This window comes from Callospermophilus lateralis, chromosome 17 (genome assembly GCF_048772815.1).
Source record: "Callospermophilus lateralis isolate mCalLat2 chromosome 17, mCalLat2.hap1, whole genome shotgun sequence".
Taxonomy (NCBI): Eukaryota; Metazoa; Chordata; class Mammalia; order Rodentia; family Sciuridae; genus Callospermophilus; species Callospermophilus lateralis.
Window position 1 is genome coordinate 13,409,351 of NC_135321.1, and position 25,599 is coordinate 13,434,949.

Genomic DNA, 25,599 nt, shown 5'->3' on the forward strand with positions numbered 1-25,599 from the left:
AGTAATCTAAAGATAATTTAAAGTACATGGGAAAATATTCTTGGGTCATATACAAATAATATACCACTTTATAAAGATTGAAACATCTGTGGACTCTGGTATCTGCAAAGGATTGGAATCAATTTCAATGGATATGGAGGAACAGTATATCTATTTATTTAGTACATAGATGTATTCTATTATAGTTCAAAGCAAGGGAGAATTTAAATATTTTTCTTTTGAGTCATCCCTGAAATATATTAGTAACTTATATAGATTAAATTTCTAAAATATAAGTACATTTTTATGAATATATGCTCTCTTTTTTTTGACTGGACATAGTTTCCAAATGAAAACAAAACATATAGCCCCAAACAAAACAAGTATGCAAAACATTTTATTTATAATAGATCAACATTTTTGACATGAAAGGTAGCCACTTTCAATTTCTCAGGAATGCCTAGAATCCAACAGTTTTCAGAAGAACTAGTTTGTCAACAATTATTTCACTGTAGGTAAAAGAAATAATTTTAGAATGAAATTTTTAAATGGCTTTGCCTATTGCAACTTATTTTGTAAGTTTGAATGTATGGTAAGCTAGCTTTCCCAGGAAGTGAATATAGTCCAACTATGTTCCAAGAATATTAAACCAGTTTATACAACAAATATGAAAATCACCTATGAGTATAGACCGTGCTCAAATGATGATTTTCTTTTATCAAAATATTCATTTTTCAAAAAAGCCTCACATTAACCCCTCAAACTAATCACCCTTTTTCTGTGTCCAGCATCCTTTTCTACTTCAAGTTCTATTACTGTAGAGACAATAGTCAAATCCCAGTGGAACTATATATTAACTTAAATACATCAAACACAAGAATAGTCACTTTAAGAATAGACTTTAACTTGGTAACTAACCAATAATAATTTAGCCAACGTCACTTTTAGTTTAGAGGGAAAAAAGCACTTCCCAAATGTCCTTAACTTTTCAATACTTCTCTGTAACACACAGAATGAAAAGGTGACCTATGGAATTAAAATCATCAGAAAACATCTTCAAGAAAATGTTTTACATAAATAAGATATTAAATTTCAGATCCGAACCATATATTTTTTTGTATTTTGATTTGGGGAAAAAATTCACAAGTATTAGCTCTTCTCAGTTACATTTTTTTCTGAGCATTAAAGTCTACTACACTCTTTGCAAAGTTTACCTTGGTCATTACTCCCCATGCTTATGTGCTGTCTTTTCTCAGGTGAGTCCATTACATGCATGGAAGTACTGGGGAGGTTTAATAGTTACTTAAGGAATATTCATGAGAGCTCTGAAATGTTGAAAGTTTCGTCATTATCTATTTGCTGTAGGATTTGTAATTCAAATTCATCACAGCAGCCTAAAGAAATACTGTGTGAATGGAATGCACATAATTCCTACAGAACACACAAACTGAAGTCCAAAAGGCACAGAGTAATGCTGGTGGCTCTTTCTAGTCAGTTAGGAAACAATAAAAAGTCTTCATTATTCTTTCATAATTTAAATACTTAAGTAATCTCCACTTTTATTACTTTATAACAATGACTTCAAATTTACATTATTTTAAGTACCATTGTAATAGCTTAGAGTATAATACAGATATTTGCTAATATCCCATCCAAAAATAAAAAACAAAAACAAAACAAAAACCTCTTCACTATATATATACATATATATATATATATATATATATATAAAATTATTCTCAAAGATAATAACATAGAAGAGGAACTTGGTACAGACCAACCAATCAATTTTCTATTACCACAGTTGTAATTCCCAAATCAACAGAAGATATACAGCAATAATCAAAAGCAGTGCAAATATTTTTGGAGGTTAGGATAAAAATATAACGCAAGAACACAAAACTGAGGAAATAAAAAAGGCAAGTACTTCAAGTACAAGGAGCCAGTCTGCTTGAGGTCCATCTTAGTGTTTATTGGGGGTTTCCTTCTTCCTTCTACTTCTTTCTCTGAAACACATTGGCCAGCATGGCACCTGATGTTGTCAACTGACCCATTTTGTTTAAAAACTTCGTCTTTGTATCTTCACTCACTAAGCTTGCAGCAATTGACATTGAGCTAAGAAAGAAATTTAAAAATTCATGTAAAGCAATTAAAAAAACAAATTTATTCACTTTTCATTTCTTTAGTAACATATTATCAATACATTCTAAATTGGTGTCACAAAAGGGAAACTACTATTTAAAAAGGGAGTTTTTGTGTATTGTACTAAGTTGGCACTTTCATGTTCATCATTTATGTTAAAGAATAATAGTTAGGAGCAAGTCTGGGATGAGTCCAAATCTTGGCTATTTACTAGCTGTGTGACTTTGAAAATGTTTTATTTAATCTGTAAAAGGGAGACAATCTAGTACCTTCCCCATAGGGCTATTAGCTTTCTATCACTTCCCTGAACCTAAGCCTTTAACTACCACCTATATATTAATAGTTCTTAAATCTCAATGAAATAACTGCCTGTGGTGTTTCCCTAGCTCTACCTCAAATTTTAATATTACTCTTCAGAACTGTTCTTCATATAGTTCTGTTTTGTTGCACTGTGTATTATCCACTTAAATGTTCAAATCAGAGATCTGGGAATTCTTATATCTGTTCTCCTTCAATCTATATCTGTTGCTAAACTGAGTTCACATTTGAGGTACATCTGTAATCCATCTTCTCAAACTCACTGCCCCAGGCAGTGAGTTAAGATTATGGTCTTAAGAACCTCAATGCTTGGGTTTGAATTCTGGCTCCTCCATTTAGAAGCCTGATGACTTTTGAGGAAGTTACCTACCTCTGTGTCATCTATAAAATGAAAATAGGAATAGTATCCACTTTGTAGGGTTATTAAGACAATTGTTATCAAGGATGTTAAAACCGCTTAGTGTGTTATCTAGTTGAAAAGTGTCACTTCCTATTACCTTTGCATCCACACTCAAACTTGATCTCAACATGGATCCCATGATAGCGTTCCAATCTGTTCCACCTGCTTTTCTTAATCAGAATGCAACTTCTAAAAAGCAGTGTTTCTCAAAGTGTGGTTCCTGGACTTGGAGCATCAACATCACCTGGGAACTTGTCAGCCATGCAAATTCTCAGACTCCACACTAGATCTTTTATATATATATATATATATATATATATATAAAATTTTAGTTGTAGTTGGACACAATACCTTTATTTTATTTATTTATATATGTGGTGCTGAGGATGGAACCCAGTGCCTCGAACGTGCTAGGTGAGTGCTTTACTGTTGAGCCACAACCCCAGCCCTATCCACCCTACATCTTCTGAATCAAAATCTCTGTAGATGGCACCCAGCAATCTCTAGTTAATTCTAACAAACCCTAAAGCTTGAGACCCAGAGTTCCTAAGAGCTGGAAATCCAGGCAGCGGGCCAAATCTAGCCTGCTGCCTACTACTGTAAAGTTTCACTGGAACTGGATCATGCCCATTTATATACATTTTGTCAATAGCTGCTTTCTTGTTATAACAATAGTCTAGTGAGTTGTTGTGACAGAGGCAGTATGGTCTTCAAAGCTTAAAATAGTATTTGCTGTCTATAGAAGCTTGCTAACTCCTGATCTATGAAGTCCCAACCTCTTAGTGTAGCAATACAAAGTTCTGTACCTGCCCATCTTCACCCACTTATACTTTACCTACCATTCCCAGCACATGGTCTTCTATAACTTTTATCATTGTAAACAGTGCTGATTTTTGTTTTTTGGTCTTTTAACATTATTTTAATCTACGCTTTTAACTGCTTCTTTTTTCCACTTCATTTGCGAACACTCTGAGGAAAGGCACTATGGCTTGCTCAATAGCTCAGGGTAAGTGTTCAGTGAATTTTACTAAGTATTTAATGAATACAAGAAGAATATTAAAATAATTATGCACTATATTTCCTTCTTGTAAATCAGAGCTTTTAAACTTTCTGAAAAAGATTCCTAGTAAGAGATACCTACTGTATCTATAAAGAAATACTCATCCTTACTAAGTAAAATAGACATACTCTTTATTTTCTATTTGATTCTATTTCTTGGGGAAAAATGTTTATCACAATCAATTAATTTAATGCTATCCTACTGGGTCACAGCAAATATCAGAGCATATATTAATACCTTTATCTGTGGGAGGTAGTCACTCTGAATGATTCGCATTCTCCTTCCCTGAGCGGAGAGGCTTTGATTGTCACTACATCTCATAGTGACCTGGACATTGCCCGGGTCCTGGAAGTTTGAGGACGCGTCTTCAGATGTAGGTGTGTCGCCCCATGGACTGAGCTACGCTCACCAGTTCCTTTGTGAAATTACTCCTTTGCCATATTTGGGATAGAATGTTCCATGGAAACGCCCTTTGTGTGTCCCCTTCTCTTGCTCTGCATTTGGGTGTGGCCTTCCAAGATGTCAGTCAACCTACTGACAGCAGACATCTCGAAGCTAGACTCAATCCCCTGAAACTTGACCCCTTGCCTCATTTGAATGGCTTCTCCTCAATAAAAGGGTTCAGCACGCTCTCTTTCTTTCTGCGGACCCTTAAAGTCAGAGGAGCTGTCACAGGACCCCAAAGAAAAAGGTATCTCTGTCTCTTGTGTGGTTATTTCGTGCAGCCCAGTTCACCTGGAGTGACCTTGAGTGTTTTAATAGTGAGGAACGCGACATTTATCTGCCCCAATTCTCACTTAGAACTTAGAAGCAGTTCTCTTTACCCTTCAAGGTTTTCCTCTTGTATTTTTGATCTATAATAGACTTCAGAGGAGGAGATAGTGAAGGAAGACTTCCTTGAAGAGGTAACATCTAAGCTTTGGCCTGAAGGATCAATAGGAAGTAGCTAAAACAGAGTAAGAATATTCCTAGCAGATGGACTTCTCTGTGTGAAGATCTGAGGGAGCACAGGTATGGTAGAGCTGAGGCTCCCAAAGCCTTCCACTGAACCTCTCTTGGCTGTCCTTGGTAGTTAAGACCATTTTCTTACTTACATAACCAGTATAATTTCATCATGGATTTATTATATTACAATAGGGACCACAATGCCATTTCCAAATCTTGTCTAGGCTTGCTCTAAAATAAGTTACTGAAGGGCAAAGCTATCTACTTATTTGTATTTATTTATCTCCAATCCTGAGTACACTTCCCAAAATGAAGAAATTTTTGCACATGAAAAACTATCAGATTTCCTCTCATTTCTTCAGTGTATACTTCCTGTATTATTTATTTGGTATTTTTAAGTCTCTGTTCTGCTAAAATTATGTAAATGTCTTGATTAACTATAGGACTGTGAGCTTCCTGATAGAAGGAATCATGCCCAAATTCTATTGTTTCTCTCTTGTATATCTACTGACTGATAATATGGTTAATGTTTTCACACATTTGTTTTTGTTACAAAATGAGTTAAGTTAAAGATTAACATATTTTTCCTACTTCATTTGGTGTTTATAGAAAACTCTCTTACCAAGTACAAAATATTTCAAAACACACTTTTAGAGTACAACAACAACAACTCCATGTCATTAAGCTTTTTTTGGGGGGGGGATACCGGGGATTGAACTCAGGGGTACTCAACCACAAAGCCACACCCCTAGTCCTATTTTGTATTTTATTTAGAGACAGGGTTTCACTGAGTTGCTTAGCACCTTGCTTTTGCCGAAAATGGCTTTGAACTCGAGATCCTCCTGCTTCAACCTCCTGAGTGGCTGGGATTATAGGAATGTACTACCATGCCTGGCAGTTTTGCAAATCTTAATGATGAAAAAAATTTTTTTTTAAATTACTTGGAACAATTTATATACAAAGTTGTAACCGTATTACTCTCTGACTCTTACTCTCAAAGTATGTTTATGATATTGTCATACCAGATTGTGAAGAAGGGCCATGTCAACAGGACTAAACATGCCAACTCGAAAGGGCTCAAATTGGCTAAAGATGGGATAATTTGTGATTCAATTAGAATAATTCAATGCAATGAATAACAACTATATTTAAATACATGAGTTCATAATGATATTTAAAAACAACTATGTGGTGTTCACCAGAGAGTGAATCAGTTTTTTTGAAAATTGGTAAAAAAAAAAAAAAACCCAAACATTTATTTTATCTTTACTATGCAAACAATACACACTAGGTCACGGTAGTACATACGGGGTAAAAATTTTCTTTTCTGAAGTATTCTGGCTCATAAAGGATATAGAAATGATAGAATTAGAGAGTATTGTATTTTGTAACCTGTAATGAATTAGTGGAACTAGGTTTTAGTCACTAACAGCTTGTTAACATCACCAAAAAAGGAAAGAAGCAGACATTATCTGCCTTATGAGGAAAAAACACCACCTCTTATGAAGTAGTCTTGCCCAAAGAAACAAAGACACCCCGAATCTGATTAAGTCTCTATATCTAGACCCAACTACCAAATTTACAGGAAATACAGAAGTACATGTTAAACAATACAAGGGAAATGTAGTCAGCAAAATTCAAACTGTGAAAAACTCTCAAGGACAAATGACCCAGTTTCTTTTACAAGCAAATTTTATGAAGAATAAAAGAGGAGTGGAACCTCTTATCTATGGAGTAAGAGACTTAACATATCAGCCAGATATAATGTACAGAACTTATCTGGATCTTGACTCAAAGAACAAACTATAATAAAAACATTAAATAACAAATCAGATAATATTCATGAAAAAAATTCAAAATTTAAATGGGGATAAAAGAATCAACAACATTAAGGAATTATTGTTATTGCTTATGTTTTTAAAAAATACTTGTTACCTCCTGAGAGGCTGGGATTTTTAAAAATATTTATTTTTTTTAGTTGTAGTTGGACACAATATCTTTATTTATTTATTTTTATGTGGTGTTGGGGATCGAGCCCAGGGCCTCGCCTGTGTTAGGCGAGTGCTCTACCGCTGAGCCACAACCCCCTTACCTTTTCTTAAAAAAAGTATTTTTTAGTTGTCGATGGACCTTTTTCATTTTATTTATTTATATGTGGTGTTGAGAATTGAACCCAGTGCCTCATACATGCTACAAGTGCTCTTCCACTGAGCTACAACCCCAGCCTCCAAAATACTTGTTATCTTTTAAAGATAAATAGCACTGTATATATAGGAAAGGGAAGTAAATGGTATAATAGTGGAATAAAACTGAGTTGAAGCTGGGTGATTAAAACATGGGAATTCATTCTTGTGTTTATTTGAAATTCTCTAAAAATCAGTAACAATACAGATGATCTGAATGACATGAAAAAACATGATTACACAAGTAAAGCTTTTTTTAAAAAAAAATTTTTAAAAGAAGGGTCACATATAGAAAAAGCAATCTTTTGCAAAGATATTTTTCTCTATTTTAATTCCTACATGTAGATCCATGAAATTTCATTTAAAATGAATTTTGTTCCAAAATTTTCACATTTTAAAACAATAATCTGAAGACACCAAATAATCTTGATATTTAACATATAATAAATAAATGTAAGTATTTGTTTTAGTGTTTATTTTGGAGATTTTGTTTAGATCAGAAATCTTTGTTTCATTACATTACTATTGTTTTATTATTTTTGGGTACTGGAGATCAAATCCAGGACTGCTTTAGCACTTAGCTACATTCCTAGTCTTTTAAAATTTATTTTGTAATTTTGAAACAGGGTCTTGCTAAGTTGCTGAGGTTGGCCTCAAACTTGCAACACTCCTGCCTTAGCCTCTTGAGTTGCTAGGACTATAGGCATGTGCCACTGTGCCTAGTTAGCTTTTCTTATTGTTTGAATCCTCCACTGCTGAAATAGCAGGTATGTATGAAGAAGACCTCCTTTTATCCTAGTAAGCTTAATTAAAAAAAAAAAGAAAAAAGAAAAAAAAAAAGGTCCTGTTACATCAAAGACTAACAGACTCTGTGTGTATGAAAGAGTAGCTAGGATGAAACATACTCCTAATAGTTATACTTAAAGAAAACACTCTGAGGTTTTTTTTTTTTTTTTTTTTTTTTTTTTTTAATGTTTGAATCCATTTAAAATTAATCACTGAAGATTACTTCAATAAGAATTAAAGTACACAAAGTCTATTTGTAAATTATTCCTTTTCTGAATGCCTAACATTAATTACTCTTCCTCATCTGTGTTCACTATTTTTTGTTCCCCCAGTACTGGGGATTGAACTTAGGGCCTCATGCATGCTAGGCAAGCATTCTACCACTAAGTTATATTTCCAGCCTTTTAATTTTATTTTTACACAGGGTCTCACTAAGTTGCCTGACTTGGTCTCTAACTGCATTAGTCTCCAGAGTAGTTGGTATTATAGGTAATGGCCTTGCCTGGCTTATCACATTTTAATTTCATTGACTCTCTGAATTCTAATTAGCTTGTTTAGAAGCATTAGTTTGGCTATGACATTCCCAAATTTATAATTGTTTATGCAGCAAACAGCTATATCTTCCAACTTCTGACACAATTCTTTTTTTTTTTTTTTTTTTGATACTGGGGATTGAACTCAGGGGCATTTGACCACTGAACCACAGCCCCAGCCCTATTTTGTATTTTATTAGAGACAGGATCTAAGTTGCTTAGGGCTTCACCATTGCTGAGTTTGGTTTTAACCTCATGATTCTCCTTTCTCAGCTTTCCAAGCAGCTGAGATTACAGGCATGTGCCACCTAGCTCACAAATTTCTGACACAAATTTCTAGATATTGTTTTAATCAGTGAGTTCCTGATCCAGCTCCACAGCAAAATCTCTTTGGAGACTGTTAAATGTAAAGATTCCTAGGGCGAATCACAATATTGAGAAGAGGGTACAACGCATGAGGACAAGATCCGAGTTTTAAATTCCCAGGATACTTCTGATGAGATGGTTTATGGACTAGCATTGAAAGAACAGCTGAACTGAATAATTTTCTTGTCTTCTAAATAAATGACTACAAAATAATACAACATGAAACATTATAAACAATATTTAGATAGAAAAATTAAGGTAAATATGAAGCCTTAAAGAAAAAATGTCTTACCCTTGAGGCTCTTGGACAGTCTTGTTTTCTACTTTTTGTTCACATTCTTTTATCATAGAACTTAAAATAACCTGATTAAGAAAAATTACTTTAGTGAAGAGCACAACATGATGGTTTTATCTAAAGTTTTAACTAAATATTGAGTATCTCACATTGATTAAAATTTTAAAAATATGGCAGTTACTTTGTTAAAGGATTCATATTAGGTCCTTAGACTAAATACAGGAACAATTTTAAAAGATCTCAATCTGGATGCTGGGTATAGTGCAAGGCCCTGAGTCAATTCCCCAGCATTCCTTGCCTATCCCACTCCCAAATCTCAATCATTTAGTATTTATTTTTTTTAGGTTACTTTAGTTCAGGGTAGGCACTGAGGTAAAGTTGAGATTTAAGCAAAAACTTGAAGGAGATAAAGGAATGTTTTGAAGACTGGCAAGAAGCTGAATTAAATGTGATAGACATCATTATCCAAAGTACATGTATGAAGACACAAATTGGGTGTCAACCTACTTTATATACAAACAGTGATATGAAAAATTGTGGTATATATGTGTAATAAGAATTTTAATGCAAAAAAAATATTGCATGTATAAAGACATGAAAAAATAATTTAAAAATTAATATTACTGAAGAACAAGTCTTTTGTTGAGTTTGTTTCTAATTTAAAAAAATTCATAGATGTAAATAAACTCAATGCTTCTTAGTTTTTTGAACAACAACAACAAAAAAGAAGATGAATTAAGGAACTGATTTGCAAGTAGGCATATGTACCAATAGACAGTGTGAAAGTTGAAAAGAAAAGAGTGGGTATAGATATTGAGAAGAAAAAGAGATATGGGAAACAATGAAGGGAAGCTTTTGTTTCACTTAGGAGAAAAAAAGTCAAACATAATAGGAAAAGCTGGCAGAAAAATAGCTTGAGGATACAAATGATAGAGGAAGCAGGAGGCAAAGAGCAAGAAATGAAAGAGTTATGAGGAAATGGAGATAGAAAATAGAAACTTGGCTTTTAAGAAAGTTGATAGAGATAATTAACATTTTATAGTTATAAAACATTTCACCCATGTAAATCTTATTAAATTCTTATTAATTAAAATGAAGGTGAGCATGTTATATCTACTTCACAGAATTAAGCAGAGGCTTCAAGATGTTAAAGCAGTTGCTTGAAATATCACAACTAGTAAATAAATCAAATAATAACACTGAGCTAAATTTAAAAAAAATTAAACACAACATATCACAATCAAGCCTTACATAAAGAGTAATGAAAGCTTGCACAAGAGATATTGAAACATATTGGAGATATTGAAACATATCAAATAATAACAGTGTTATCACAGTGAGAACAGTGATAATCACAGTGGCTTACCTCATGTTCTGGAGAGAGATGTTCCATGTCAGTGCGTAAACACCTGAGGCCAGGTAAAAAATGATTTACCATTAAATCCTCTGAAATGACTTGAGAGAAGGTAGTTAAGAAAAATTTAATAAACCAAATGTTCAACTAAACAGTAGAGGTTATATATAAAGAAGCCCTCTGAAAGGAGGACTATGTTATATTGATGCTCAGAATAAGTAAACAGTCCTGTATGATTCTTTATTTGGAGCAGGTTACTGTGTTTATTCTCACAATCTATTCATGCTAGTGGCATTTATTCTGGTATCCCAAAATTCAATAATATGCTATGTAAATGTGTGAAAAAAGGATGACAACTAAATCATGAAACTTAATCAGATTTAAATGAGTATGAAAAGAAAATCAATGTTTCTATGACAATTAAGTTGAAAGTTTTGGGAAAAAAGGGCAAACTGCTTAAAGCACTGTTATTAAGTGTTGTATAATATTTCACACTGAATCCCACTATTTTATATAAATTCAAATTCACCAACAGTAACAAGCAACCATGTATAAACAATTGGGAAAAATGTAAAAATCTAAGAACATTATATACTCAGTATCAGAAATGTTTCTGGATCCTGTTAAGAGAACCTTAATCTTAAAATTATACACAAATGCACCATGGATGTGGTTTATCTAAGAAAGATATTTAACTATAATGATTCACACAAAAGCGATGCCTCAGTTTTATATCAAGATTGATAAAAATACAAGTATATTTTTAGGTTAAAATAAGTTATCTAAGGTTTATATCATTTTCCTGGTTTCTTATTTTAATCATCCTGTTGAACTGTCCTTCTATTGGTTCTGATAGACTTGGATAACAGAGTTTTTGATGTAATAAGAGATTTTGCTATCAGTTTAGTATTACTTATAGTTCCTGCTCATCTTAATTTCTGTTGATTATCTTGACATTCTAAAGAATCAGGAAAGCAGATATATTTGTCAAGAAAATAATTCATCTTGTTCATTCACATCAATTCTGGCACATTCTTACCTTATTCTAGCTGTTATCTATTTAAAATAGTTCTTTAAAAAGATATACTATATTAAAGTAAAAAATGCCACTAAATAAATTTCCTTAGAAAGATGGCTTAATTATTTTTGAAAAAAAATAAATGAAATTTTTATAAATTATAATAAATTTAAAATAATTTTTAATAAAAAAATTATCAAGAAAAATCAGCATAATATATAAATATTTCCTTGAAAATACAGTTTTAAATAAAAATTGTGCACAAAGCTCCTATAATTAGTGGCTTATAAATTCAATAGTCACTAAAAATCTAGACATACAGAGGGCTGCAACCTAATGATTATGTAGTTTTCTTCTCTAGATATGGGGAAAGTACCACCAAGATAAAGCTGTGAGTGACCTTTGGATTAGCAGCCTGTGATGTCAGAAATATGGGCATGGATTGAGAAGCTTAAGATGGCTTTATTTAGAGAAAAGAGGAAAGATACTTTCCTCCTTTCAGTTCACCTTTTCCCCAAAGAATCATAGTCTTTCAAGCTCTGCAAATATACAGATCATTTACTCATGTTTGAAATAGCCTCTACCTCATTGATGAATGATGGTCAAAGGGTTCTAATTGTTCATAATGATAGCATATTTATAATTTCATAAGCGAGATCACTGCAGTTTTAGATAGACCAATTATAAAGTTTTCCCCATAAACAAAACTGGTCTCTCTGGAACCTCAGCTTGTTTAGTGTTAGCTCTGTACCTTTAGCTACACAGTACCTACCCTTCCTTCTAACCTTTAGGTACTTGCAATTGTCAAAATATCTTTCTATCCTTAAGATATCCCTTCTCCAGGTTAAACATTTCTAAATTCCTTCTAGCTTTTCCTAAACATGACTTCTTAAGCACTATTGTTAGGATGGTTCTTTCTTATACCATATTGCTATAAAAACTTTTTATTGTGTTTATTTTTGGAACAATCTGTGTATTGAAATGCATAATAATATTTTTATATATAGATATCTATGCTCTTCAGAAACCAATGTCTTTCCCACTTGGAAAATTTTGTTTTATAAAGATAAAAATTTTGATTTTTGGATTTTATAAAGATAAAAATTTTGATCTTTTTGATCATTTTCTTTTTGGCACATTCCTTTAGAAACTCTCTACTAATATTATGCATAAGTTCTGCTTAAGTCTAATGAATGAAACAATATTTTCCTTCTTTTGTGATAAAACTCTGACGTGTTATTACTACTTTCTTTCAGGGATCCTGTCACTTCTCCATTGTTAAAAAATTCTTCCTTGCTAATTCAGAATATCAGTTCCTCTTTTTGCTTCCTCTATTTTCTCTAAGTTTAAAGAGACAAAAAGATAAATCAGGAATGATAGTAAGTTCTCCTTTTAGTGGAATTAAATTTACAGATGACACACATAATTGAGGTACAATATTACTAAAACAGGGTACTTATGCCCACTTCATAATCTATATTCCAAAGAACATGGTTTATATCATCCATATGATTTGGTAATTTGTAGTAGATTCCAAAAATAAAATACACTCAATAATGAATCCAATTATCTAAAAGTTTTAATAGTTTCAAAAGGACATGCAGCTCCTTAATAGATAGCTCTATTTTTCTACTTTTTCTGTTTTATTCTGAGTAAAAACAATCTCCCACGATACTTTCTGGTCAAAAATCCAGTGCCAATAGTGTTGTGCATTTATCTTATTTAAAAGTACCTGCTTACTTTGTTATTAAATGCTGTACAATATTTCACAATGAATCTCACTATTTTATATATATTCAAATGCACCAATAGTAACAAGCAACCATGTCTAAACAATTGGGAAAAATGTAAAAATCTAAGAACATTATATACTCAGTATCAGAAATCATAAACCTGAAACTCTTCCTTTTTGCTGTTTTTTCCAGGAACCTCTTATCATTTTTCCGATTCCTCTATATCATAATTCTCTGATTCTGTGTCTAGTGTGCAGATTTATTCTATTTGAATATTCAACATTCCACTCTTTTTTCAATCTCTTATTTCCTTTTTTGAACTCTTCTGCCTTTCAATAAGAGCCAGGAAGTTGGTATTCATTTGCCCATCTTTACTTCCTCTTAGTTTTTATGTTACTAGGCATAGGATAGTAAAGAGAATATTTAATGGGAGTTGGGGGAGAATGACTAAAGTTCTTTGTTCTGGTCACAGTTTTGCTTTTAACTATAAAAACAGAATAAGTCATTATCATCTTTAAGCCTTAGCTTATTTATTTACAATATAGAGTTGATGTGGGCTTATATGATCTAAGTTTTCTCCTAGTTGTCCCTGTACTTTTCCAATGAGTGATACTTCTATAAGAGAAATTCACCGGATACCAACAATTAAATATTCACTGAAAAACTTAACTGCCAGGACAAATATAAGGTAGTCTTTTGATAAATGAAAGTCTCTCGACTATAATTCATTCTGGCTTTATTTTTTGCTCTGTTACACAGCTGATTAACATAATAAAATTCGGTCTAAGAAACTAATTATTTTAAAAAGGTAGAAATAACAGAATTTTAAGTTATTTTTAAAATTATAAAACAACCGTAAAGAAGAAGCGGACAAAGGAAAATAAAAATTTCAATTTTCTTCATAGTTATAAGTTGAAGCTAAGGTTCATTGTAAAATTGGTTACAAAAAGGTAGATATACTTTGATAAAGCAAGGATACAACAACATGAAAGTGCACTGTAGGCTTCAAAAAGATGGGTAGCAATGTCCAGTCTTTTAGAATCCACAATTTGTAAGTTGTTCACCAAGGCTAACTTATGCAAATGTGGTATAACGACTGAAAAAGAAAAAAGAAATTGTTACATTTTTATCCCAAACATGCATATGAAACCCTCATACTTTACAAAAGATTTACCATTTTAATTTCTAAAATTCTATTTACTGCTGGATGCTTTCAAAAGATTATCAACATTCTATGCTTTCTTTTTCTTACTAGGAAGAAAGTATGTTTTTCAAAACAAAAAGTGATCTGGGATTTGAGAGAAAATAGATTATTTACTACTGTAATTATTAACTAGTTATGGGGATGCATATGGGTGATTTTGGCTCACTGTAATTCATTTTCCCAATTTTGAAAAAAGAAACACACACACACACACAAATATGAACAACCTAAATCTTGTGTTATTTGCCCTTACAAACAAGCTTTTTAATAAAAATATTATTATTGTTATAATACACTTATTATTTTCTCAATAACTCACAATTTTTTTTCAATAATGTTATTTTACTCCCTAATAATATTATTACCTTTAGTTTCTAAAATGCTTCATAAAAAATAATGTCAAATGGCACTGGTGCCTGAATTTTTAAGTTCTGAGGGTTCAATACCTTATAGAATAATGTAAAGCTTCATAAATACAGATAGCCTACTACTAAAGTAAAAGCAATGATGGAGAGGGCTGGGGTTGTAGCTCAGCGGTGGAGTGCTTGCCTAGTACGTAAGGCCCTGGGTTCAATCCTCAGCACCACATAAAAATAAATAAAATAAACGTATTATGTCCAACTACAACTAAAAATTAAAAAAAAATGAAGTAAAAGCAATGACTGAAGAAATAATAACGTATGCAGTTGCAATGAGCAATCCCTAGTGCCCAAGACTGTGTTTTCTGAACACCATTTCCCACTGAAACTAGGATTCTTAGGAGAGATGGCTTAGGTTCTCCCAAAGGCTATAGTTCACTTCTAACCCAACCTTCTGAAACTTACCTTTCTTGCTATTTGATCTAATCATGCATAGCCCTTTTATTGTTCCTATGTCTTTGACCTTTCCTCAGTTTTTCTAAAAAATACAATGATCATACTGTATAATATTCCTTAAAAATGCTTGACTAAAAGATAAATCTATAGAAGTTAATTTAAACTTTAAAGTAGAGGTAGTTAAAGGCTTTACATAAGGATCCTCTTAATTCTCAGGAACATAAAAATGTACTATAGAATCCAAGATTTCACTGTACTTGTATTATCCTGGGCTACCTCATCTGTTCTAATTACTTAATTTTAATACATCAGATGGATTTAAATGGTTAAAAGCAGTAGGATACTAAAGACTAAGAAAAGGTTTAGTAGCCTAGGTGAGCATAATTCTAAAATTAATCTTCACAGGGAAAAAGAATAGGAAATACATAACATAAAACAACTGTAAAGTTGTCTTCTTCAGGGCAGATTGGACAAAGATTTAAAAATCACAACTAAAATAAAGATAAATCAACAGGAGAATTTATAAAACTATATTTCAGAAAACTTTCAAAAAATATTCTAGGGTAGATCTGGCAGTAAAAGTAAAGGAAATCTTTTCCTCTTTTTAAATAAATGTGCTCAGATGTGAAATAAGGAACCAAGAAAAAAAACTAATTTGTAATGGAAAATTGACCCTCTAGCAAATTTCCAGGATATCACGGAATATTTTTAGAAAACCTTACAAAGTAAAATAACTAAAAACAAACTAACTCTATAGGGTTTCAGATAAAAAACAACTGGTTCTTAAAAATCAGAACCAAAGTTCCCGAGATAATTAAAAGTTAGAAAGACAAAGGCTAACGAAAGAACTAATGTCCTCTATTAGTTAAGAAGTAGAGGGACAAATAATCTACATAGCTAAAATGCTACTCTCCAAGGAAGACATTACCATTCCCAAATTCTCTATTCTTCCTCTAAACTCCAAAAGGGAGTTGCTTGAGTACAGTTAAATAAGCCACTTCACTGGACAATAAATCCAGTGAAGGTGGGGAGAGATTTTTATCTTAAAAACCATTCTGATTATATCAAAACGTGAAAGGTTGTATAAAAATGTATTTGCAGGTATATGATAAGTTAAAGGAGATGTCAGGGACAATGGTTTACTAGATCTACTAAAGCAGTGGGAATTTCTTTTTTTTTAAAAAAAAATATATATATTTTTAGTTGTAGTTGGACACAATACCTTTATTTTATTTATTTTTATGTGGTGCTGAGGATCGAACCCAGCGCCTTGCTAGATGAGCGCTAGATGAGCCCCAGTCCCAGCCCCAGCCCCAAGCAGTGGGAATTTCTATCCTAAATCTTCTCTTAAGCTCATTTTTTTTTCTTAAGCCCATTTTTAACTGTTAATTTAGGGCTACTACGAGAAGAAAGTTCCTTGTTATGCAAATCCTACAAATATAATAGGTATGTATCTACTCTATAAATAATCTGTCATATGAAGTAGTATGATTATTTTTAAAAGTTCCTCAAAATTTTAGACATTAAGATACAGACACTATGTTTGCTTTGAGAAATAATTGTAGACCTAGAATGACTGAGAAAAAAGACTCCAATGATCTAACAAAAGTATAGGAATCCAGACTGATCCTTCATAGATGATCAACAGTTTTTCTTTTGAATGTACATACAAAGGTTAGATCATGCTCGAGAGGTTTTTAACTCAGTGTCACAGTATAACCTAAAGACCCAATACTATTTATACTATCCCCTTAGTCCAGAAGACAAGAGTTTCTCTTTGCCTAAGAGTAATTACAGCCTCAATGAAGTCAAAGTACCTCAGAGCTCCTACTAAAATCATCTGTCAATTTGATGTTACCACATGTGGGTCTAGCCCTATTGCAAAACTAAAATACTAATGTTTTTTCTGTTGGTTGGTTAACTATGAATACATTTGCACAGTGAAAAGACCATTTCTGAAGTGTGGTGTCCTCCCTCAACACATGTTTTGGACCCTGCAGCCTCAATACTGACTTAATACTTTTTGATTACTCTTATCTTAAAAATGGTAAGAAATAATATCAGGCTAGATTTGCAAAAACTAGTTTACTGGAGAATCCAACTCTGTATTAGAAACCAAGTTGATTATTAAGTGGTTGAACCTGTGGCCCTTTCTAAATCATGACAAATTGCTAAAATTAAGGGCTAAAGTATAACAATGATAACTGATGTGTTTCTGGAGAAATAATTTCTAGATGGACTGAAGCTACCAAAAGAAACTGTTGTCATAAAGGTTGAGGACCACAGTAAAAAAAAGAGAAACTGGAGAAAATGTGTTAGCAGATAATCATGCAGATCATTTATCGGATCAACAAACTGCATTAAAACAAAGTGGTGTGTCATGCTGACAACACGCTAAGTTGGAGAAATGCATAGCTTTCATAAGATCATGTCTAGAGGGGCTAGGGTTGTGGCTCAGTGGTAGAGTGCTCATCAAGCATTGTTGAGGTACTGGGTTTGATCCTCAGCACCACATAAAAATAAAATAAAGATGTTGTATCCACCTAAAACTAAAAATAAAAAATTTATCTAGAAATACAAAATTTCCCTATGAATAATTAAAATCCTCAAAACATAAGCAGCACAGTATTTTGCAATTAGCTATTATTAAGAAATGATTCTATAATAATGAAGTTTAGAGTCACTTTTCACATGTATTAGAGCAACTGATATATAGTATACCAAATACATACTATGTCCTGAATATATGATAATATAACAAACAGTAAGGAATAGGGATGTGGGGGGTTTTGTGGAATAAAGCTTTCATGCAGTTAATAGTTAAACTATTAATTAGAACTCGAATGGTATGCATATACACATGTGTGGATATGTGTATGTCTTTCTGTCTAAATATGTACTGAAATTTTCTATATTCCTCAAACATGGATAAATTAGCACCTTATGATGTCAATTTACTACATTGGATTCATAATAAATAACTTGTTTTGAGTTCAGTTTTCAACACAAAAAAGATAAAACACAGTCAAGGCTTTATTTAACATGTGACAAATCCTCAGAGAAGCTTCTGGCTTTGATCTGACAATTCAGGAAAAAAGGTAGAAAAATGCAACTTACACTCATCTCGGAACCTGGGTTCTGCATTAGGCCCAACTCTACCAAATGTTTTTATGATCTCTGTATGCAAAGAATGTTGGTCTTGATACTGAGGATCTTCCAGGAAAGAAGCCAACTGCATTTTCACTCTTTCTAGTAACTTAAAATTGGATATTATATTGTCATTTTATAGAATATTAAAAATGAATACTGTTGTTAAAATGAAAGATATACATACTAAACATAGCTTACAGCAGTAAGTTCAAACAATTTATAACCCCACGAAATTAGACATTTGGATATACTAAAATACTTATGTAGTCTTTTAGCTCACAAAAGCTTTCACATTTTTTATTCTTATTAATTCTTTTTTTAAAAAAATAAAAATATTCCCTGACAAAATGTAAAACCAAAAGGAAAAAACCCTGTAACTAGAGCAAAGATGGTTAAATTTATGATTTTGTATCAAAATGATAACTCTTAAGTCACAGTATGAGTTACCCAATCATCCACCTTCTGAAAGCAATGAGTCATCAATGACTTATATCTTACTCATATTTCCCTAAGACATTTTTATTTTAGGATTTAAGAATATGTTGAAATTCTGCCAAGACTGCAAGTGTTGCAGAATGATGTTTTTTTTTTCTGTTGCTTCACCAAGAAAAATTAAAGATGTTTCTAACTAAATTACTTAATTTTAATCTTTATGACAAAGAAATTATATTAAATTTTTCTTTTTTTGGTAAAATGTCATTAAATGAAAAGCATTATTTACATTTAAGTGACCAGGGACTATATCCACAAGTAATTTATTTTCTAATCCAGAGGGCTTTTCATTTGTGTAAAGACATGTCCAATATGATAACAAATAATAAACCTCTGATACTAATTTTGAGATGTGTCTTACAGTTAATGTTACAGACAGAATCTAAAAAACTTGAAATGGAATCACAGTTTCAAAATACACCTTTAGGGAGGAAAGCTTTGGTATTCTCTTGAATCACTAGTGACAGATGTAGTATTAAGATGATACCAGATTGGTAGCATCAATGACATAGTTATCAGAATACAGGTGCTTTCTGTTGTTCATTTGTAAAATAGATTTGTGTTCCTACTGTTACCTTGTAAAATAATTTTCAAGTCTGTACAAACTTGCAATCAAGAATTTACACAGTTTGGCTAAAAGTTTACTTAGAAAATATAAGGCTTTGGAGTTAGGCTTGATTTGAAAGCTTACTCAAAACTCCAATATCCAGTTAGACTTAAAACAGAACACCTGAGGTTGGCCTATTAATTAATTAATTAGTTGAGAAGACTGGACATATGGAATATGGACTACTTCCTTAGGATATGGGGATATGCCTATTATTAAGTTAGGCTATCTTGCTTTCAAATATGAGATACTCCTCTGCCCACAACTAAGAAATAACATAAAAGGTATAATCCTTCTGCCCCTATCAATGGGGACACGTGTGGTAATGTGTCACCATCACCTCAATGAGATACACATATATAAATACATTTTGGTGATTTCCTACCTCTCTTTGAATAACTGTTTCCATAATAGTGCCAAAAGCTGGAATTGTGGCAATCCTGACAGAGCTGTTAGAAATTAAAAAAGAAAGAAACTGAAACTTTCTTTGAGATACAAAGTAAGTATTAATAAAATGTGAATCATAGTAGGTAAAAATACTGTATTAGTCTCTAGCAATGACAAATTAAAAATTTTAAAAAGCAGACCAAGAAGAATGCTCAAAAAGACAGGCAGGATAACTTAAGGTCGCAGTCTGTGAAACTCACAATTCAGGATCACTGGACAAGGTAACAAGGGCCGGAGCAACCCGCTTGTCAACTAACGCTTCACTCATGCCTCGAAGAGTCAGCTGTAAACCAGTCAACATGCAATAAAAAATGGTTTGGTAAACTGGAATGAGAACTGGGTTAGCTGTGACTGAGGATGGGCAGGCAGACTCACTGGCCTTTCTTGGTTTAGTCACTCACATAAGACATTAAAATGTTAAGCCTTTGGTTCATGCCACTACACTTACTGGTAACAACCTGTTAGTGAGATTAGCAGAGCATCCTTTCTTGGCTTGGAAGAAATAGTCCATCAGCACATTTTACGTTTGAAAATGTTAACTGAATACTAATACTACTGATATTTTTTTTTGCCAATACACGGCCTCCAAATTAGTCTTACTGTGAGGGTTCGCTTTTAAAAAAACGATGTATGAACAGTAACATGATAAAGCTTAAAAATCAAATAAGCATAATCCAGTAATGTCACTACTATTATTATTTTTGTGGTACTGAGAATTAAATCAAGGGGTGTTCTACCACTAATCTACACCCCTAGCCTTTAAAAACAGTTATTTTTTTGAGACACAATTTCACTAAATTTCAAAGACTGGCCTTGAACTTGCAATTCTCCTTCTTCAGCCTACCTCAGCCTCTGAGTTGTTGGGATTATAGGCCTGAGCCACCAAGCCCAGCCAGTATTATTATTTCAAAAAGCTTCTACAATGAATTCTAAAGCTGATGGCTATTTCCTGACAGGCACATTTTTGGAAGGGATGCTGAACGTAAAAGTCAGGGATGACACTTACATTTCAGGGTCACTGGAGAGTGTAATGAGAGCAGGAACAACCCTCTGAGCTACCAGAGTTTCATTCACCCCCTTCACCAACAGCTGATTGGTCAGCACAGGGGGTATTCACAGGTGATGCACGGAAAGAGCAAATACAGTGTCACGGGAAGAAGAAAGGGACAACCAAGAGAAAGAGAGAAAACATAAAGCAAAACCAAAATTAGAAGCTAAGCAAATATTACTACTAGAGTGCTTTACAAAGGCAGAGAATGCTTAGCAAGAAAATAAAAGCTTAAACAGCCTAGCAGCTATGAAAAGAAATTTCATCATTGATTGAATGGCCGTGTACTTTTGGTCAAATAGTCTATCTAACTTCCATGTTCAATTAAAATATAATGTAAGAGGAAAAGAAAATTGAACTTAGAGGACACACACAAGGTGTTATGGTTAAATTCTCAAAGGAAATCTGGTGTGGTTTAATTATGACCAACACGGTACAAATTGAACTGTTTTTAAACCAAACTGAAATGTCTAACAGCCATGACTAAACTGCTTATGATTGTTCTATAGTAAGTAAATTTAAAAAACACATAGGGAAATTCTCAACCTTTTAAATCACAGAGCTTTCTCTTTAGAGGTATAGAGCATAATGCAACATAATACTTCTAGAGTAATATACTTGAGAATCAGCTCTGGGTTCAGACTCCAGTTCTCTATTTGTTAGCTTGTAGTTGTAGATATATTACATTATCTCTTGAAACTCAGTTTTATTATCTGAAAATGGCAATATTTAACTCAAAGGACCGTTGACTATTGATTTTCACATAATATACTTATATGATAAAGAATTTGCATTTAAGAAACAAACGAGAACTTAATTATTATAACTACTTCAATAATATGATTTGTGATGTATTTGGAAAATGAAATTAATTTTTGGTAGCTAACTTTTAAACAGTTCTTTGTTTTATATTTCTCTAAAACCTTGAATAAATTTTCAAATAAACATAATCAGAATATATTAAAATAATTCATTTATTAGATAACACTAATTTGCAAAACAGAACCATATTGAGCAGTATGCATTTATTGTTTTATAAAGATTACTAAATTTGAGGTTAATACAGAAGGGAAACCCTCTTTTCAACTTCAATTTTTAATCCTAAATGCGAATCAGTCTGTTCATCTAATAATGGAACTAGTCCTCACAGAAGATCAAGATGCCATGGAATTTTTAATAACAGATATCATTATGTGCACATGTGAACATCCCTATGCAACACATGAGAGCATACCTCACTTTATGTGAAGATACTTAATTTTGTAATAATCTATTTCCACTTACCAACTGAATTCATTTTAGAATCTACTTCCAAATTCTGAAGTAATTTTTATATAAAACCACAGATGATTAGGAATAAACAACAAAGGAACTTTCGTTATTACCTTAGTTATAGATGTCAGGTATAAAGGAACAGGAGAAGGAAGTTCAAATACTGTTAAAGAAAACCTTCTTCTCTCTGTATCATCTTATAACTAAGATAGCTCAGATTTTGAATCCATAAAATATATCTTGAAATATCTGCTTTTGTGCCCACTAAAAATATTTAAAAAGGATAATCTAGGGGACAAGCTTAACTTTGTGCTGCTCTGAGATTAAGTTCAACTTCTTAAACTAGAAAATCAAAAAGTAAAGAGTTATCATTATTATGCACTTCACAAGCAATATACCATTTGCTTTTTATATAAGCCAAGTACATTATTATCAGCATATTAGCAGCTGAAGAAATTGAGGCTTGGAGAAGTTATTTATCCAGGTATTTAGAGCCAATAAATAGTGAAGCTAGAAAATGGATTCTGTTTTATCTGACTTAATGTCCATGCCTTCTTCTTGATTTCCTTATGATTGATACAATAAACACTTATATGAAAGAGGTTTTTTACTGCATCATTTAGAAAATCTAATGCATCACAGTAAGACTCACACGGTATGTTCCCCCTTTTTTTAATATTTATTTTTTTTAGTTGTAGTTGGAAACAATACCTTTATTCCATTCATTTATTTTTATATGGTGCTGAGGATCGAACCCAGGGCCCCGCGCATGCTAGGCGAGCGCTCTGCCACTAAGCCACAATCCCAGACGCCACGTTCCCCTTTTAAAAAGGCAAGACATGGACTCTTATTTAACAACGAGAACAATATAACTGATTAGATTTCCCCTTGTGCCTTACCATCTAAAAACTAGGCTAATTTCTTGTTTGACTTCAGGACTTTATACTAGGTTCCAGATATATCCATTTTTCACCTTCTCCTCAAGAGTTTTTGCTCTCACGTATTTTTTAGTTATTTTAAGTCTCCTTTTATGTTGTCATCTTGAAATAATTCATTTTGAGGGGAATCAGCCATAACTCTCATTATAAAGCATTAATATCAAAAGAAGTCTCATGAACTGTATTTAATACAATTTTGTTTAAAATAAGGATCACTAAAGAAAAAGGACCTTTAATTTCTCCTACTGATAGGTGTATTACCATGCCCTGTAAAATCTTTATCATGAATTTATTAAATAATTTTTTTAGTTGTGGATGGACACAATACCTTTATTTATTTATTTTTATGTGGTCCTGAGGATTGAACCCAGTGCCTCACACATATAAGGCAAGTGCTGTAAAACTGAGCTATAGCCCCAGCCCTCATAAATAAATTTTGAAAGTCTCTCAAACTAGACTCAGAAGTTCATAATCAATCTGAGAAGACACTGAAAACTGCTTAAGTTTGGATATAGTTTTCAGACCAGTAGTGACACAGATCAGACAATAGCTACATATAAGAAACAAGGCTGAAAAACAAAACAAAAACAAGGGATGTTTCAGTTTATTTATTTAAATTATTTTTATTTATATATTATATATATATAATATTTTATTTATATTTATATATAAATGTTTCAATAGTGCTTACATACATTTTAGAAAGCAAGGGTTTAAGAAAAACAATTAGCTTTTTTGGTCTTAGAATAAAATCCCATGAGGGGAACATATTAAAGAGACAGCTCTTCATTTAAAAGGTTACTTCTTTTTTCTTTAGAGGGGGAAGATGAGAGTGAAGAGAGACTTTTCTACAATGTCTTTCATTTTTCTACAATGATCTTTCAGCATGCTGAAAGATCAAAATTCTTTTTGTAACCAGAACCAACTTGTACTAGACATAAAACCAAATAGTTATTTTAGCATTCACCTGGACAAAGAGCCCTGGATTACAGATTTTTAATCAAATATGTAAAACAACTGACGGAATAATATAAATAGAGAATTTTCAACTTCCTCATACAATGGGATTTTCTTTAGATGTCATGGATCTAATTTATATATTAAAATTCTTATTCATTTTATTTATTTATTTTAAACAGAATACTTTTATTTTATTTATTTATTTTATGTGGTGCTGCTGAGGCAAGTGCTCACACGTGCTAGGCAAGTGCTCTGCCACTAAGCTACAATCCCGCCCTAAAATTTTTAGAAGGCAATAGTATATCTTAAAAAATTTAGAAGGAAAATATTTTAAGTATATCCGTATTCTATACTTTTGACTGCAATTTGTCTTAGATTGTGGTGAAATTATGAAATTAAAAAATATTTAATTCTTATGGAAATAAATGCTTAAAGAATCCCATGAACATTAGAGATAAGTCTGGATAAGCATATATATATTCCCTGCACTATTATATTATTTTGTGAAGTAATAGCATGAATATAAAAACTATAATGATAGTTAACATTTATTATATGCTCTTATTTTCCAGACACTGTATTAGTGGCTTTCAAGCATTAACTCATTTAATATTAACAACGGTCCTTTGAGATGAACACTTTTATTACTGTCTTCATTGTGTAGATCACGAAATTCAGATATGAAGAAGTTCAAATTTGCCAAAGTAATTTATAAGATCATCAGGTGGCAGAGGTGGAAACTGAACCCAGGAAGCCTGACTATGGTAAGACAAAAGCATCAAGAAAGACTAAACCAACTTGAGTGCTTGACTGAAGTTCTAAAAATGTCTCTCTATAAGAATATACTTGGCTATGTTGTAATTTGCTACCTGATGGGTACAACAGATAGATATTTCAATTTTCAAACTTGAGTAGGTGGCAATTTCATAAAATCAAGATAAATTATGTGAACAATCTCCTCTTTTTTTTTTTTTTTAAGTCTATTGGCAGTTAATGTATAGGGATATTATTCCAGATAAAACATGTGAAGAAGGAACAGTCAAGTTGAAGTAATGAATAAATCAAATATTTCCATAATTGTAATAATTGATTTTTTAATGCTACTAATGAATCCATAACTTGAAAGATACCCAGGTTATTTTAGTTTATTTAACTAGTCATTTACTTCAATAAGTAGAAAAGTAGAATCAGAAAGATTTATATAAGATTGAAATTAAAATAAGATTTAAAAGAATTTGAGAACTAGAACTGAGAATAACATTTAAGGAACCAATAAGGCTAGAAAATATGTCAAAGCTAAAGTTCTGCCCCATCACACAGTACACAACTAGACAGTGTTCAATGCCATAAAATACATATCAACATGGTGTACAAAGCACTTAAAAAAATTTCCCCCTCTCCCTCTACTTGGAATCAACAGAGACACATATTAACATACCTCAAACATTCTAGCAGCAGTACACCTTACAAGTGCTGAAGTATGGACAACACCATACCACAAAACAGTTAACAGCAACTCATGGTAAGCTGGATTCGCACTGGAAAAGAATTACC

General features: G+C 32.3%; 1 protein-coding gene across 5 annotated transcripts in view; it reads right to left on the reverse strand.

The window, feature by feature from the left end:
* Window positions 1-360: 360 nt before the first annotated feature.
* Window positions 361-25,599, reverse strand: part of Relch (RAB11 binding and LisH domain, coiled-coil and HEAT repeat containing) — a 99,254-nt gene continuing 74,015 nt past the window's right edge. For 2 of the 5 annotated variants that reach the window (XM_076837034.1, XM_076837033.1), the window contains exons 22-29: window positions 25,484-25,583; window positions 20,834-20,916; window positions 19,766-19,829; window positions 18,249-18,387; window positions 14,092-14,208; window positions 10,374-10,462; window positions 9,005-9,075; window positions 361-2,094 (exon numbers count right to left, since the gene is read on the reverse strand). In XM_076837034.1, coding sequence (XP_076693149.1) covers window positions 1,974-2,094; window positions 9,005-9,075; window positions 10,374-10,462; window positions 14,092-14,208; window positions 18,249-18,387; window positions 19,766-19,829; window positions 20,834-20,916; window positions 25,484-25,583 — 784 coding nt within the window. In that variant the 3' untranslated portion in view covers window positions 361-1,973. Of the gene's footprint in view, window positions 2,095-9,004; window positions 9,076-10,373; window positions 10,463-14,091; window positions 14,209-18,248; window positions 18,388-19,765; window positions 19,830-20,027; window positions 20,111-20,833; window positions 20,917-25,483; window positions 25,584-25,599 lie in introns of those variants that run through there. The other 3 variants (XM_076837037.1, XM_076837035.1, XM_076837036.1) reach the window with 3 other exon arrangements.